The 17500-nt window shown below is 39.4% G+C and overlaps 2 protein-coding genes and 1 long non-coding RNA gene across 4 annotated transcripts in view; 2 read left to right on the top strand and 1 right to left on the bottom strand.

The window, feature by feature from the left end:
- Positions 1-12542, top strand: part of LOC137991994 (3-hydroxy-3-methylglutaryl-coenzyme A reductase-like) — a 30923-nt gene extending 18381 nt beyond the window's left edge. For both annotated transcript variants that reach the window (XM_068837025.1, XM_068837023.1), the window contains exons 18-22: positions 3266-3406; positions 5174-5256; positions 10750-10825; positions 11158-11312; positions 11987-12542. In XM_068837025.1, coding sequence (XP_068693126.1) covers positions 3266-3406; positions 5174-5256; positions 10750-10825; positions 11158-11312; positions 11987-12038 — 507 coding nt within the window. In that variant the 3' untranslated portion in view covers positions 12039-12542. The remainder of the gene's footprint in view (positions 1-3265; positions 3407-5173; positions 5257-10749; positions 10826-11157; positions 11313-11986) is intronic.
- Positions 5274-10736, top strand: LOC137991997 (uncharacterized). Its single transcript, XR_011121633.1, has 3 exons — positions 5274-5653; positions 6180-6237; positions 7234-10736. It is a non-coding gene; the product is annotated as an uncharacterized lncRNA (long non-coding RNA).
- Positions 12359-17500, bottom strand: part of LOC137991995 (gamma-tubulin complex component 4-like) — a 17242-nt gene continuing 12100 nt past the window's right edge. The window contains exons 17-19 of the mRNA XM_068837026.1: positions 16847-16981; positions 13993-14112; positions 12359-13345 (exon numbers count right to left, since the gene is read on the bottom strand). Of these exons, the coding sequence (XP_068693127.1) occupies positions 13208-13345; positions 13993-14112; positions 16847-16981 (393 nt within the window). The 3' untranslated portion in view covers positions 12359-13207. The remainder of the gene's footprint in view (positions 13346-13992; positions 14113-16846; positions 16982-17500) is intronic.

Raw genomic sequence — 17500 nt, 5'->3', positions numbered from 1 at the left:
ATAATAATAATAATAATAATAATAATAATAATAATAATAATAATAATACGCCATGAATGAAAAAGGGGTGGACTCCCTAATCCAAACGGTACAGGTGTTTAGTTAAGATATAGGGATGGAATTTGGAATAAAGAAGTGTGCTGTATTAGTAATGAAGAGAGGAAAAGTTGTTAAATCAGAAGGTATAAAATTACCGGACTACAAAACCATACAAGGACTGAAAGACGGTGATAGTTACAAGTATTTGGGCATATTAGAAGCTGACAGGATTAAGCATGAGGAGATGAAAGAAACAGTAACCAAAGAATATAAAAGGAGGGTACCCCACTACAGAAGATTTTAGAAACGAAACTTAATGGGGTAACCTTGTCAAAGCTATCAACACGTCGGCTATCCCTCTCCTGAGATATTCTGCTGCATTCCTGGACTGGAGAAAGTCAGAGTTACAAGATCTAGATAGAAAGACCAGAAAATTACTTACCATGCATAATGGTCTCCATCCAAAGAGTAATGTCGATCGTATCTACATACCGAGAGAAGAAGGTGGACGAGGACTAATTAGTGTTGAAGACTGTGTAGAATCTGCTACCTTGGGGTTGGAGAGAGATATCAATGATAGTGATGAAAGGCTGCTAGAAAGATCAGCGGTGGTCATAATAATGAAACAGGCTGAGTATAAGATACGTAAGAAAAACGAAAGAAAGGAACAGTGGAGGGAAAAGGTTATGCACGGACAATTTGTACGACAGACGGAAGAGATATTGGGGAATGAATTCTGGCTTTGGTTAAAGAAAGGAAGTGTAAAAAGGGAGACTAAGAGTCTTATTATGGCAGCACAAGAACAGGCGCTTGCAACGAATCTGATGAAAGCTAGAATATATCAAAGTCAAGAGGACTATAAATGTCGAATGTGTAGAAAGGTGGATGAAAGCGTAAGTCATATTGTGAGTGAATGCCATAAACTAGCACAAAAGGAATATAAAAGGAGACATGACTGGGTGGGTAAGAAGATCCATTGGGAAGTTTGTAAAGAGGAAGGTTTCATTGTCAATGAAAAGTGGTATGAACATGTACCTGAGCCAGTACTAGAAAGGAAAGGAAAGGAACTTTATTATAAAGTGTCTAATCTTCTGGCGCCGTAGAGCACTAATCGGGGACACTGTAAATTGAAATTAACAAGTTAACGCAAATCAAATCAACTTATGGTTTTTGAGGAGAGGGGAAACCGGAGTACCCGGAGAAAACCTCTCGGTCCCGAGTATAGAACCAGCAAACTCAACCCACATATGGGAATCGAACCCGTGCCACATTGGTGGGAGGCGAGTGATCTCACCACTGCGCCATCCCTGCGATCGTTGATAAAGGATGCGCAGAACTATGCTTCCGAGCTTGACTTGGAGCTGGTACTGAGGCACCCTAACCCAGTAGGCAGAACGAAAGAAAGCGAAGAGATAGAAAAGAAGAAGATTGGAGTGTGGACAAAGAAGGCACTGGTGAAAGAGCACCAAGAGAGAACAGAAAAACAGAAATGGCAAGGGAAACTGACAGCATGTCGATGGCTAGATGAAAAATTAGACCGGGACTGCTTTGCGTGGCTTGCTCAGTGGAAGGCAGCACCGTCACACACAGATGCTGGAATTGAGGAGCTTTACCAACAGCTCCTCCCGACAAAGATATATAACAACAGGAAGACAGGCACAAGTTCTAGTGGAGACGAAAGATGTCGGCTGTGCGGAAATGAACCGGAAAGTGTCTCACACATTTTGGCAGGGTGCAGCGCATTGGCCCAGACAAAGTATCTAGAGCGACACAACCATGCCCTCAACATTCTCTTCTTCGAAGTACTAAGATCCCTAAACCTTACTGAGGAGAGCTCGCCGTGGTATTCACCCATCAAGCCCAAGCAGGTGTACGAGAATGAACAGGCTGTAGCGTACTGGGATGTCCCCCTGTTTGCTGACCATACCACTGTTTCAGCAAACAGGATAGACGTCACAGTGGTGGATAAGGTGAAGAAGGAGGTGCTGCTGATCGAGATGACGTGCCCGTGGGTGGAAAATCGCAAGAAGAAGAGCGCGGAAAAGACAAGCAAGTATGGTCCCCTTCGGTGGGAACTACAAATGCGTTATCCGGGATATAGTGTCAAGCAATACAACATAGTCATCGACGTCTTGGGTGGGTATTCAAGGGACGTGAGTCAAGCGCTTCGAGATCTTGTGGGAGAGGCAAGTAGTAAAGTGACTCGCAGGATGCAGAAGTCAGTTATTACCAGTACTCTTCTTATCGCCCGCTATGTCAAGATCATTCAGTCTTGAACAACAGTCTGAACATTCAAGATCATATGTTAGGACTCATTTAGGAGTTATATAGTTATATAGTTTTTATTATGAACATTAGATTTTAGTATTATTCGCTATGAACACTAGATTTTAGCATTATCTATAGAACACTGACTCTTTTAGCAGTTATATAGTTACATTGTCTTTATTATGAACATTAGAGTTTTAGTATTATTCGATATGAACACTAGATTTTAGCATTATCTATAGATCTGACACTGAGCCGGCCACGTCTTTACGCTCAGCTTAGTGAATCTTAGGTATCTGGCATTCAGATGTTTTACACTGCCCATAATAATAATAATAATAATAATAATAATAATAATAATAATAATAATAATAATAATAATAATAATAATAATAATAATAATAATAATAATAATAATAACTTTGATATTTACCCAGGAAGTTCCACACACCCGAAAGTGGTTTTCAGGGGGTCGGTACATTTCGCTGACCCCTCAGTACTATTTCAAATGAGTACTGTTGATCCATGTGTACTGTTGAACAGTGCTGTTTAAAATGGGTGTTGAGGCTTAAGTAAGCACTATTTGAGATGCTGCTTACACATAAATCAACAGTACTCATTCGAAATAGTATTTTTAGGGTAATCCATTTGGGAAGTCCATGGACTAGGGGGGTCAGCGAAATGTACCAACCCGTTTTCAGGGAAGTCCTGCATCCGATCGAATTGGAATTTAGTGTTGTTGGTTTTTTAGGAGACGGGAAAATCGGGAACCCGGCCGGAGAAAAACCTTTCGGAGCAGAGTAAATAACGAACAACAAACTTAACTCACACATGACCACGAGTCCGGAATCGAGCCACAGTGGTGGGAGCCGAGTGCTATAACCACTGCTCTTAAGTTAAGTGCGAGAATCAGTTCTTCCTTTCACCAACTCTTGCCTTTTTGTCCTTTTTTTGTCAGGTCTTAAAGACGTCAGTAACGGCACTTAATGAACTCAATGTTAGTAAAAACCTAGTTGGTTCAGCCATGGCAGGAGCCATTGGAGGATTTAATGCTCATGCAGCGAACATTGTTGTCGCAGTTTTTATCGCCACAGGACAGGTAATCAATTTACAACATTTTGCTTTCGATCTTTGTAACAAAACCAGAAGTCTCGCGTTTCAATTATAAGCTGCGTCCATGGAAGCAGTCATAAGTCAAGTCAATTTTATGTGACATATTATGTAACTTCGTGTGCGCGGAACAGGGAAACTTGTTCGTTTGTTTGTTTGCAAGGGCTAAGGTTAACGCCAGCTGCCGGATACCAAGAAACTTGTAATCTTTCTTTTTGAGAGAAGATAACGAGAAAGCTTTTTAGCTTATAAATTCAGATAATAAAATGTGGGTAAGTACTTCATGTCAAGCCATATAGTTATCCATATAATTTGCCTGCACCCCTACTTAAAATGCTTTGCTTTCAAAGCACTTCTAGAAAGGATGCAGGCACATTATATGGACAACTATATGATGGTTTGACATGAAGTACTTACCCACCTTTTTTTTTTTTTTTGGCAAAGCGCTCTGGTTGGTTCTTTCGCTCTCGGGGTTATACAGTAGGGACCGTTTCCATGGTCGGTCGTGGCAGTACGGACCTCGTTGTGCGCGGTCCGTACACCCACGACCTCGGGCCAATATTCCCCAGTACGGCCCTCGCGCTCGCTTAGTAAGCGGTTACTGATACGACAACCACGTGAAGTGTTCTTGTCTAGACAAGCCTTTTGAGGCTTGCTTTGTACATCGCTATTGATCAGTACGAAGCAAGCAACAATCAATAAAAAATACAGAAAAAAGTGCTAAAAAATATTGATAAATAGAAAATAGTGATAAAGTATTTTTAACTTTTAAAATGCTGACCTCAGTCATTATAGTCATTGCGTAGGATGGCGTTGCCCCGAGTATCCGAGCCGGAAGTTCATGTATGAAACGCATGACAATAAATAAAAACGTCATAAGTTTGCTTTTTAACACCACCGAGTGTCGTAACAACACGCAGGTCAGCCGGCAGGCTGTTCCATAGAGCCGGTGCGGCAAGAGTAAAAGACCTGCCACCAACTGTTGGGCGCATTATCTCATTATCTTCTGTGGAACTGCAAATAACAGGCTATCCAACTAAGAGGGATTGCACCACCAGCTTATACTAAACAACAGGAGAGGAGAGTGGGACTTTTTGAGGCTTCCTTTGTCAAGTTTGGTTAGCAGAAAGAAATCGATGTTTGGTTTCACACTACATTGATAACTACGGTACTTTCGTGATTTTAACGATGAAATGATATATGAAATGAATCATATATTGAACGGCGGATATGAAATCAAGTGAAGCTATGATTCTCGCAGTTATAAACGCAATTATAGCAATTTTAAGGAGAAGCCTGAAAAATTCACGACTTCGACGGGGTTTGAACCCGTGACCTCGCGATGCCGGTGCGACGCTGTAACCAACTGAGCTATGAAGCCACCGATGCTGGGAGCTGGTCATTTGTGGGTTCAAATGTTCTCGTGATGAGTGAATCAACGATGAAATTATATGTTGAACTGCGGATATGAAATCAAATATTGAATTGAATAGCTTCACTTGATTTCATATCCGCGGTTCAATATATGATTCATTTCATGTATCATTTCATGGTTGATCCATTCATCACGGAAACATTTGAACCTACAAAAGTGGGTTCATAGCTCAGTTGGTTAGAACGTCGCACCGGCATCGTGAGTTCACTGGTTCAACCCCCGTTGAAATCCTGAAATATTCAGACTTCTCCAAGCAGTTGCTGATTTTACTAACCTGCTTAAATTAAGTGTCAATAAACAACACCATTTGCTCTGAACCAGGACCCTGCGCAGTGTGTTTCAAGCAGCAACTGTATAACTTTAATTGAACCATGTGGACCAACGAAAGAAGACTTATATATCAGGTAATATTACGTGAGTGCGCCATTCTGTATTTGTATTAAGACGAGTTTTTTTTGAACTTCGAGCATTGCGCGGCCAAAAATACCATAATAATCTTTTGCCGCCAGTCAATTTTAGTTGGAATCACGTGTATTTCGCGCCAGGGAATATTTTGATGGCCGCAATAATCATTTCGACTCACAAAAAGTCCTGTTCCCTGGCTCATTTCTAACCTTTGTCGGAAGGATATGAAGTATTTTGTGGTAGAAAAACCCCTAGGATGCAAATGGGAGATTTGCTTCAGTAGACTTGCCATGAGATGCGAACAATGCCGGCCGTTTGTCACAGAAGTTATGGGTGATTCTGACGGTTTGAGACGGTTTACTGTCGATACTATCTTGCCAAATCAATTCATTAAAGGTATGTAATTGTTTTACTTCTATAGCCTAAGTTATTTCAATAACAATTGATACTTTAAAACTCTGAAATCTCTTTGAAAGGCTGTGTTAAAGCACAATTAGCGTAAGGGTCGAGCGTTAAGCCGGTCGAGCTCAACTTGCGTTCTCCAATTCATTGAGCGAGATTTTCCCTTGAGAAAAAAAAGCTCAAACGAGATTATTTGTGAACTTTATGAAACTTCCAACATTTCAAAATGAAGGTTTTGACTTCACCTGTTCTGTTGAAACCGTAATTTTGTTAGTTGTTTCAGCGTAAACGGAATATACATCCTTGAGTTTTTATGCGTTTAAGAATTGAAAAAAAGATACACCGTTGTGCGAAACCCATATTACTTACCTCGTTCTTGTCAGGCTACGCTGCAAAAATCTTGTTGTACCAAGGATTGCACGTCTTAATTGAAAATTTCTAGATGTTCTACACTTGATTTGAGCATTATTTCCTTTAAATGTATTTGAACCGGTTGTCTGATCTCGCCTCAAACTTGCAGGGTAGTGCATTTCTCAACTTTAAACATCGCCCTTTCAGCAAGAGATCTGCTCCATTTGGTAAGTACTGGATTACTGATCATACTGTTATTTTGAACATCACCTCTGGTGCTTTCACTTTGCATGGTAAAATGCTTTTGAAATCATGAACTTTTCCAATCATCCGCGATTCCTTTGTGGCAGATATAATTGGTTAACGAATTCTTTATGGCAGCACTGTTTATCCGCTTTGTTGTAAGTTCATTGTATAGTGTACCAGACATATGTCACTACAATACAGAACGTTAAAGTGCAATCTTTTCAGTGCTACCTAAATAAATGTGGTTTTGTTTTGAACCAGTTGCGTAATTTTAGTTTGAAAATACAACACCTCAATTTGTTTACATAATTGACATTCGAAACCACTTGCGTTCGAGCTTCGTTCACGTGCGAGCGTTCTTCAGCCTGACGGTTGTACTTTTCATATTTGGACGCGAACATTCTTTGCCTTGTACATTATTTTTGGAAAGTTCACATCATTTCCAAGAATTTTTATTGCTCAAAAAAGTGAAGGTGATGCCAAAAAACTTAAGTTAGACTGCTGGCGTGTGGAAAGAGCAAAGCTGTTGAAATGTCCTGTTAGATGGTGTTGGAAGATGTACCACTGTAGCAAAATTTGTTCGTTTTGAATTTTCTTGTACCGGAAACAGTCATATATTATTTGTTAACGTCTTTGCTTTGCTCATTAATCCTGGAGTTATGTCTGGTTTACATTGGCTCCTCAGCATTTCACCTAAACGAGTTAGCAGCTTATCTACCACGATGAAATACTCCGCGCCAAGTTTTGTGCAAATATTAGAGTCCTGCCTTCTCTGCCATTATTTTGAAATTTTCCGCAGACAAACCCTTAAAAATTGTACTAAAGCTTATAGGTTTAATCTCCAGTTGTTCACATTCCTGTTTACAATGTATATCTGTCACAAAAGGCAGACTTGTTTTGCTTAATTGAACCACAAAACAGGTTGATTTCCTCCTCCTAATAATTCACTTATCCATGATTTTTGTTTTCCATCACAGGGGCCACTTTTATAAGATGAATAGTCTTCACTGTCTTGATGATGGATAAATTCTAAGACAAAAGCAATGGTTTCTGGTGGAAGTTTATGACTATATTGGCGTCTTATTTTCGGAAGTGCTGCTCCTGGACCATACATCTTACTATAAAGTCTAGCTTTTGTTAATTCGTAGTCTGTGCATGATACTTCTTCTCCTCGACTGTTAGTAAACCTGAACATTTGCTTAATTTCCTTATTTGTGTATTGCTGTGCCACACAGTTCAACAGTTCAACCCATTTGGGACTTCCAGGTCTCTCTCTGGAGTAGCTGAGAGCTAAGCCCTCCATGACGTTAGCATTTGCATTCACTTTTTCCTGAATGGAATTTGAAAGAAGTGAAGACAATGGCTTGCTCCTTTTACTTTTTACTTCTAGTAAGAAACACCTCCTAGAGAGTGAGGTTCACATGTTTACAATCATGTTTCCAAAACATTGCTAAAGCCAGTATGTGTGCAAAGTACTGATAGGGGTGAAAAATATTGTGATCTTATTTTTTTATTATCAACGGTAAAGGAAAAATGTCCTGACGTTGAATTAGTCAGTAATAATTACTGACTCTGATCTGATTATTAGAATGCAAAAAGAGAACTCTTTATAGCCTGGATTAGTTTTCTATTTTAGGGAATAATGCATACAGTACAAACTCACATATAAGAACCTAGTACAGGCTGAAATTTGGCATTTTAAAAATACCCAAAAATGTAAGAACCTGCAGAGCCTGGCAAAGAAAAAGAGGTACTTTTACAAAAAAATCACCCTCGAGAAAACTCCTGTTATAGACCTAATCGGCTAACTCAATGTTGTACCCAATTCAAACCCTTTGGGAAAAAAACGTTTTGTTTCAGGTATTTCCATATCATTTAAATATGAATGGTACATTATAATGCAAATACAATACACAAAGAATCTTAATCTCGGGAGATTTGAATTAGGTCTATTGTGTATATGTTTTCTTTGATTGGCATTTTATTGGATTTTCTCTAGAAATATGTTTTCCAAAAAGCTACAGTGCAATACTGTCTACATATCTTATGAATAAAATATAGAAATTTATTGTTGTTCCTCTGAGAAATAAGAACCTATTAAGAAACTACATGTAATCAGCCTGAATTATGAAAAAATAGCCTAAAATATTAGAACCTGCTCAGCCTGACCTCGAAAATTCTAGGTTCTTATGTGTGGGTCTTTAATGTATTTTGCAGGGTTACCAGTAGTAACTTTTACCCTGTTGTACAAGCATGACAGTATGCCATGTTTTCAGTTTCGCGGGCTTGGGAGATCCTTGAATTGTGTTCATCTTTTCATTACCAATCCTAATAAACTGAAAAACCAACTAGTAAGGTAGAATATGTATGGTAGAATTTTACCATGCGAGTTAAAAGAAGGAAAGTTTATCCCATCAAATTGGCCTTCAAGAATTTCCTGGCAGATCTGTTCATTTGAGGCACCCATGTTTTCAACTTCTGTTTTAAGTTCAGCCACTTTTTACCTTGTGCAGTTTTAAAGTTTGTTTCAAATCCTCTGCTGAGTTCGCTTTGACGTCAGTTCATATGACACTGGGGCAAAACCAACTTGATTTTGAATAGAATTGTTTGCAGACAGGGGCTGTGGAACACTTTTATTTACACTGGGTGACAGCCTGTGCAACCTTACATAACATGCACCACAGCACCTTAAACTGCTTATAAGGGCCACACAGCCAAACTTTTTTTCCAAAAAAGTTTTCTTAGCTTCAGGGAACAAATCATCTACTGACTTTGGGAGATATGTCCAGGTTTGACCCTAATTAGATGCACGCAGATTTCAATAAGCGTCACGAAGTATCCCCTTACTCTTTTCGCCAACTTCAACATCACTTGTGTCTCAGAATACAGACAATTTATGTCACAAAGTGTCCCCCAAATGCTACTCTTTAAGTGAAGATTAGCTGCTGCATTTACCCAAAGCTAAAAATAACGCTGACCTTTACCCTTACCTTATCGTTGAAAAAAGGTAGCAAATGCTTAGATTTAAAGGGACACTTTGTGTTGGATGTCAAAATTGGGCGTGTATCTAATTGGGGTCAAACCTGGACATAAGTGGACTTTGGTAGTGACTTTAAATGTTTTAGCTTGTACAGGGGAGTTGTGCATTTGGACGCTGAACATCAGAGGCGGATAGTGGCATTCCTACAGGCTTGACATTTTTCCTTTAACAATATGGGACGAGATTCTTCCTTGTAGGTTTTTTACATTTACTATAAGTAAGTACTGATGAAGACATTGTTTACAATCTCTGTGGCTCAGCTGGGACTAGTTTCTTTCTTTTTTTTTTTTCAATTCTTCACAAAGATCAAACCTTCAATGACTCTTTTTTTTTTTAACTTTGATATAAGCTAGACTTAACTCTAGTGAATTGGAAAATGAAACATTTGTGGCAAATTTTATGATAAATTCAACTCAACAATCGAAATTGAAAGTTGACAATAGAAGCTAAGCTGAACACAGTCTTCATGTGTAATTTTAAAGGGGGAACTGAAAAGGAAACACTTAAACACTGGGGGTCTCACGAATCTTTTTACGGAAGAAGTGTGCCGGAGATAAGCTGAAAATCAACTCTAAAGGAACCTATCTACGAATACTCAATACCTTTCAAAAAAAAAAAAAGGACAAAATTACCTTTTGCAAGGTCTAGCGATAGAGTACACCGAGCTGTAACGACAACAGCAGTCCGAAAACGATCTGTAGGAAACCTCACTGAACCGTAACGCAAGTGACAGAAGCTGCTTCCACATCAACTTGACTACCTCAAACTCGAATATCAGATCACCGGTCACAGACAAGGGAATGACAAAAGAACTGTTCACACTATTTTAATAGAAGTATAATAACAATTCATCCTAGGTTTGCAGTCTCAAGATAGTCCAAAAGCAAGTCTTGACACACTAATTCTAGACTGGATCTCTTATTAGCAGAGTCGGAGAGCTCGAAATCTTACGGCAGAAAGATCTTTTCGAACAATTTGCGTACTGGTTATAACCTTGCAAGAAGGTTAAACTAAATACGATAAATTCACCGCTTCAAAACGTTTTTCAAAGCTTTACAGATCTTTCCGAAGTGACTGAATGAAATACCTGTGTAAAATGGTTGGCTAATCGCTTGCACTCAACACAACTTCTATGTGCTGCTTCCACCGCGACACAATATGGCCGACGGTACAAGTCCTGATCTGTAAGTAAGATGCGCGCAAGCTCTTATGGGATTTTTGGCCGCTGGCGCGCTTTATTGCTCGATGTTCAAAAAAATCTCGTCTTAATATTTTACACCACACAACTTCATGTTGACCAGTGATTATTGGCAAAGCAGTCCTTCCCTTCCTTTTGGTGAATGATAGATGGTTAACTATCACCCGGAACGTTTGTAGAGTATGATATTGCATTTATTTTATACATAGTTATCAAAGTAACGACATTTTCTTATCGTCATTTTTTATTTTTCAGCTGTACGATGCCGTCTTTAGAGGTTGGTACAGTAGGAGGAGGCACGATATTGAGTCCTCAGTCAGCCTGCCTTAAGGTTAGTATCTTATTGGGTCGTCTTAAACAGTGAAACGTTTGACATAGGTCAGTTTTCAAACTGGCCATGCCTGGAATGTGTTCGCGTTAACTTTATATCGATGTTTTCTTTACCTTGGTTGTGTTGTGAATGTTTAAAGGCCAACCTAAGTTGAATTACAGAGGTTTTGAATCAAAACAGAAAAGAGCAACATATTTGATTTTTGTTTTCACTGCTCTCACAAACTTGTCACCGGCTTCAGCCCAATGTATCATGTTTCTTAACCAACGTTCGTATCATTATTTCATGGGTTTGGTTGCGTTTTGTGCATATTCTGTCAATCTCTCTTGCAGATGCTTGGGGTTCACGGAACGCATGACTCTGAACCTGGAAGGAATGCAACAAAGTTGGCTCAAATAGTGTGCGGTACCGTACTTGCTGGAGAACTATCATTGCTTTCCGCTCTTGCCGCTGGTCATCTTGTAAAAAGTCATTTAACACTTAATAGGTACAGTATGAAGAACGTACCGGTAGACGGCGAAAAGCTGGCTACTACTCACACCGTGGGAAAGAAACTTAATAAAAATGTTTAACTGAAGTGGGCGGGGCAGTCACTCAATAAATCGGGCCCATTCCAACAAAGATCGGTGGTTTCTGCAGTAGCAGTAAATGTTTAAACATGATCAAGTTGCTGAAATGGAGAGGTTATCCTTGCACGTATCTGGACAATTGAAGCAATTATTGTCTCTTATAGACACCTGAAAATTTCAGGTGGCTTCAACGAGATTCCAACCCATGACCTCTGCGATGCTCGGTTGGGCGGAGCAGGTCAATTTGTTGGGCTCATGTGTTGCTGTGTTACACATCTTACTCTATGTTGGATGTCCCTTTTGCCGTGCATTTGTTTCAGACAAGTGCTAAAAAGATAACATAAGGGACATTTGCCTTCGGTCTCGTTGAGATAACCCGCAATGTCGTTCCTTTGTTGCCTTCTCGTACGAGAAAATTTCCATATGAGGAAAAACGGGAGTCCCTGGGAAGGAGACAGGGTCATAGGTAACAACCAATTATGTTTGTAACGTCAAGACGGTCGGAAACAGCAACTAGCGGCGTTTAGATAGGAACTGCTTTAACCTGAAGTCCATTATAACTGAGATACTAAAAGGTATCTTCTTTTCCTAGGTCAACCGCCAATATTTTAACGGAAGATACAAGTAACTGTGCCGTGTTATAGGATTGTCAACTTTCTCTGAAATGGCAGGAACTGGACACAAACTTGCATTTAAAAGAAAAGCAGCTTCGTTTCTTTCTCCAAGAAAAGGTTCCACTTCCCAAAATAATACCCTGACCTCTGGTTTCATGTTGTTTTTGTGGTCTCGTTCGCTCTAAAGCTCTTCAAGCGAATCCAGTCAGGTCGACCACATGCTGGCAGAGATGGAACAGTTCATTTGAGCCCCTAAACTCGCAAAGTTTAGAGAGATGGCTGTGAAAGGATTGTATTTTATTAAGTGTTATTTGTTTTTATTTTGATATGATTGCGAAAAAGTCCTACAATTTATGTTGAATACAAAACGCTTTAATCAATTCCATTGCAATAACTGAACAAAAGACAATTTTATTTATTTTACCAAATTTAGAGAAAAAAAAACTCATACGAAGACTATTTTAATATCATACTGATAAATAGAATTTTTATGTCAACATGGTGAAAATAAAACCCCACTTGACTTTTGCTCTGTGTGAGTTTTCCAATTATGAAATACGTTAGTCATTAAGGGTATGTTTACGAAACAAACTAACACAGCGGAGAGAGTCCAGAATGAGCTGTGAGAAAGAAACAAGAATCAGGAACCCTGGTTCAGTGGAGTTACAATCATTTTACTCAGGTTCAGCACATCTACTTTAGACATTGAGTCCTGATCTTGGTTTCATTTGTTATCGTTCGTCACGAAATGAAACCCTACTCGGCGCTGTCCAGTGCTCAACTTAGGGTTGATAAAAGACAAATAGTGACTTCTTGTGGTCAAGGATAAGAGCGATATATGAGGATTCAGTTCTCCGTATATGAGGATTCAGTTCTTTGCAAATAAAGTTGTTATAAATAGATAAACTGTAGGCTCTGGCCCGGTGTTCCCATAGAGCAGGGGCAGGAGGTCCATCTTACTCTCTTATTCTAAAGGTGCCGAATAGTGCTATCTACCCTTCCAGCAACAAAGGCTTGTACATCAAAGCACAGTTAGGGTAAAGAAATTGCCTCACTTCTCGCTGCGTTGACCGCGTAAAATACTCAAGAGTATGGTGTAAATAGAATACGTCACCCTCTACTCTTCGTCAGAATGAGCACCAAATCGGTAGAACATTTTTTTGAGAGTAGGGTTAACTCCTTTAGTCATTCATGTAGGGTCAATGGCGATCCTCAGTTGACGAAAAGTGTTTATTGAAGTCGATTCTAAGCAGCAGTTGAGCCAGGTGTGGACTCGCCTGATGGCTCCGTACACTTGATAGGATTTGAAACAGAAGGGCCGTCTGTCTTTCGTAAGTCTGAAGGTTTGAAAAGGAGAACTAAAATTAGTTGTTGGAGAGGAGAATTATAGAAACAATCACAATCTTGGTCACTTCACTGTTCCTCACAGAGCCTACTATTTTAATTAACTGTTCACTTGGGTATAGACAAATTTATGATCAACCGTTTAACGTCATTTCTGAAGTAGTCTTTTTTTTTTTTTTTAATAACTAACACTACCTGACTGAAAGATCTAATCTAAAAATTGTAATATATTTATTCATGGAGACGTCGACGAGATAACCGAGTTAGAAGAGCCCCACAAAACCTCCATCGTGCGTCATCGACTTCCGCATGCACTAAGAAAGAATAGGGCGTGGAGTTTTTAGGATCGTGCTTGTTATACTGCCTCAGCTGAAGTAACAGTGGTGTTAAAGGGGCGGTTTTTTTTTAGCTAAGGTCCCCTCTCACGAGTAAAATCGTGTGGCGTTGGACAGTAAAATCTTAAGTGTTACATTTAGGACGCAACTTTTTTCAAACACAAAGTCAAAAGACTAAAATGACTATTTTTGAAAACGAATGTCTGGCATGTGCCCTTTCCGTTACCGAAATCTTGTTACGGAAAAAAAGCACACATGCACTCGCGGTTCGTGTATCAGATGAGCAGAAGGAGCGGAGTCAGTACCTTGGTGATGTTTTCAATTTGCACCACTTCCCTCTCTGTCAGACCTGTGTTTCCTTTCTGAAGCAGAAGTGAACTGAAGGACTGGCACAAATTCAAGATCTCATCCAGACAGTGTGACACCTGTCGATCAAAATGAACCTGTTGCAATTTTTTGTTGGCGGCTTTTATTAGGCTAATTAAAGAGTTCGCCTTGTGTTTCTTCAACCTCACACAAGCATAAGACGAGGGCTACACAGATCGAAGGAAACCTTGAAATCTTGTCATTGTCATCATTAATTCGTATCATATCATATCATATATCTTTATTTACCGTCGGATTTTTAGAGTAGCTTGGTGTAGCTAATATCTCCGAGCATTTACCCTCCCAACCATGATACACCATAGAAGACAGACCACAACACCGGGAACTACATGCCCTACTCTTTGGTTCTTTTACGTCTGACAGGATTATGAACATTGAAGGGTTGTGAGAGAAGTCTAGAGAGTCTAACCATTTGCAGATGTAATTACAAAGGCAGCACTTTCTCCTCAGTTATTTAAAGACCCTGAGTGTTGGTCCGGCCGGAGTTGAACTCACGACCTCCCGCGTGACAGCCCGGTGCTCAACCAACTGAGCCACCGGTGCGCGGTTAAAACAAAACGCTGCCATCAGTCCAGTAGATGCGTATAACTTAAAGCATTGCTCCGCTGTTAACGACAATTGAGAGAGGGCAGTGCTAATAATCACGAAGGAAGAGAGTGGTGCTATATAGGAGCACTACACCATGTCATCGGGTTATAAGAGCGAGTGGGTGTATAGTCCGTGGTGGCAAATAGGCCCGCGGCACGTGCATAAATCAAGAAAATAAAAGGGTCTGTTGGAAGCGTGCTTGAATTTCAATAAATGACCGCCAGAATCGGCAAGAATTTGTGACGCTGATGAATAATAAAGCAGCTTCTATTTCCAAAACGATGGAATTACCCGCTGATAAATAACCTCGTCTAGGAGTATGAAATTTTGACTTTTGGTCAATGGTCAACCTCAAGAGTTGGTTTATCTTTCACATACTGGACCCTGAATAATTAACGTCCATAATAAACAAAAGAACAAAGCTAACATAACAATACCTCATCAACAAGGCCTAATCAGAATAACAATGGTTCTTTTGTCCTCCGCCATTTTGGTCCGGTATATGAAAGTCTATCCCAAGAGTTGGACGATTGGGATCTTTTGTGTTGAATTCGCACATTTCTAATCGAACTTTATGACACTTGAAAGAAAAAAGAAACAAGCTAAAAAAGAGAAGAACCCGGTGTCCTGTCGTCATCCTTTGTTTCGTGAGTTGTTTGTAACACGCAAGCTAACTTGATCACAGGCGGCCGCAGAAATCGATGTCACTTCCGCTTTTGCGATTACTTGTGCAGCCAAAAGTACAATAGAAAAATCAACCATAGGAAACATCTCCCAAAATGTTTTTTGCTTATGGTAACTTTTTGTATCTGCGGCACAAACTTTATGTTGTTTTCTTGTCGCAAATGTTGCTGATGGCAATTTTTTTTATTCTCGATCGACACTTCCTCAAAACTCCCTTCTGCTCTTCCTAAAAACTGTGTATCGATATTTATTTACCTTTGCATCAATATTTGTTTTGCATAAAGCAGGCTAACAAAATCTGTACCTTGCTTCATTCGCATCTTTGAGCGTTAAAATAGAATTTTCGGTGCTATGTTTCTGACAGCAAGTCGTATGTTTTGAGGTCTCCCATCCAGATACCAACCCCGCCGGACAGTGCTTAACTTCAATGAACTTTTGTCGTGGAAAGCTGTCAGACGCTCAGAATTCACGCTTAGGTGGCCGAACACAGTTTTCGCGCGCGCTCTTGCTAACGCAATGCAGTGCGCGCGTAGGGATTGCAAAAAAATAAATATGGCTTCAAAACAGCAATCATTTTATTTGCTCAATGCTTCCGCTATCAGTTTCTTTTTCCCTCATAACTGAACAAAGTGTTTTGATGGTTTTAGTCTTGTATGTTAGAAAAGGTAACGATGCAAAGAACTCCGCAATTCGCAGATTTTTCTTTGTTATTGAAAGAACCCAGCTAAATGCAGCGCATGCGTAGTAAATTAAAAGAAAGACATAAGTAACTGGAGTATTGAAAAAAAATTGAACTTTAACACAGGAAATTCGTGATATACCAGTAAACCTTCAGCAAGGGATGATTAAAGATCTCTGTCAAATATTTAATTATTATTAAAATAGTGTTAACTTAAGAGCATCGTTACAAGCTTGTTGCATGCAAGTTATAAAGGAAATCTATCGACCAGATTTTCTGCAAATAAACAAAACCGATTTTAAAGGCCTCTTTATATTTACTCATGTTGCCATGGTAACAGTATACGTCCGCTTTACTATCAAGAAACCGAAGTTCGTGTTGTTAACTTGCTTGCTACCATTTTTAGCGACCAAAGGATCAAGGGTTTTAGAAGAAAGGGTAAATGAAACATATCAAAAACTGTGTTCAGCCACCTTAACCTTGCCGTGAAAAAGTTAAAAAGCTGGAAGCCATTGTTTCTCGATTCCCTTTTGTGACATCTACCACGGTACTATAATCATTTACGATACCAAAACAATATCGTGCACTAGTAGAGCTACCTATTACGCAAAGACAACTTGAATCTCCTGGAAAACGAAACGCAGCTCAGTTGACAGTTGTAGAACAAAGCACAGTGTCAAGTTACTGCACTAACACACGTACGCAATGCGTGCCTATTTTTTAATTAGTGAAACTCGTGAAGATCTGTTAAGTAGTTAAATTATACTTGAGAAAATGCAACAAAATAATTCAAAAGTCCTAAATTATCAATAGATTTTTACCGGTTTCATAAGAAGAAAGGACTGCGCCGTAAGAGTGGTAATAAAGTGATCATGACCCAAACGTATTGCTTCAAAGTCTCTCGTACTATTTATTTTCTCCAGAAGTTGACTGTACTGTGCTTCTAGTACGTCGACCTACAGAAACATACAAATAATCAACAACCTTAAACCCTAACCTTTTCATTTGCCGATTGGCGTGGTCTCCATTAAAAGTGGTACTATGATCAAAAAATCATTTCCCTTTTGTCTTCAGATTTTGAAAGCGCTAACTGACAAAATTTTGAGCTTTGAGTTTTATCCAAAGTATGTTAATTTGGAGTTTAAGTTTTGGATTTCACGGTCCACCATTACTCACGTTCAAAACTGACCGATTGGACCTCAGAGGGTTGGATCTAGAGAAAATGGCGCCATTTACTCACTAGCTGAATTCTCCGTGTGTAAACGCAATTTATTTTGTATGCAAAACACGGGTTTAAGGCCCGTTTTAAACGTCGCATTTTACATATGCCGAATTTAATGCAAATGAGTGAAAAAAATAGATTTTTCTCATTTGCATTAGATTCGGTACATGTAAAATGCGACGTTAAAAACGGGCTAAAAGTCTGAAAGCTCGAAACTCCCGTGCTGCATATTAATTCAGCCGCGTACACATGC

Source organism: Montipora foliosa, chromosome 2, assembly GCF_036669935.1.
Source record: "Montipora foliosa isolate CH-2021 chromosome 2, ASM3666993v2, whole genome shotgun sequence".
In the NCBI taxonomy this organism is placed as follows: domain Eukaryota; kingdom Metazoa; phylum Cnidaria; class Anthozoa; order Scleractinia; family Acroporidae; genus Montipora; species Montipora foliosa.
Note: the sequence above shows the minus strand (reverse complement) of the source record. Positions and strands in the feature narration are given on the sequence as shown.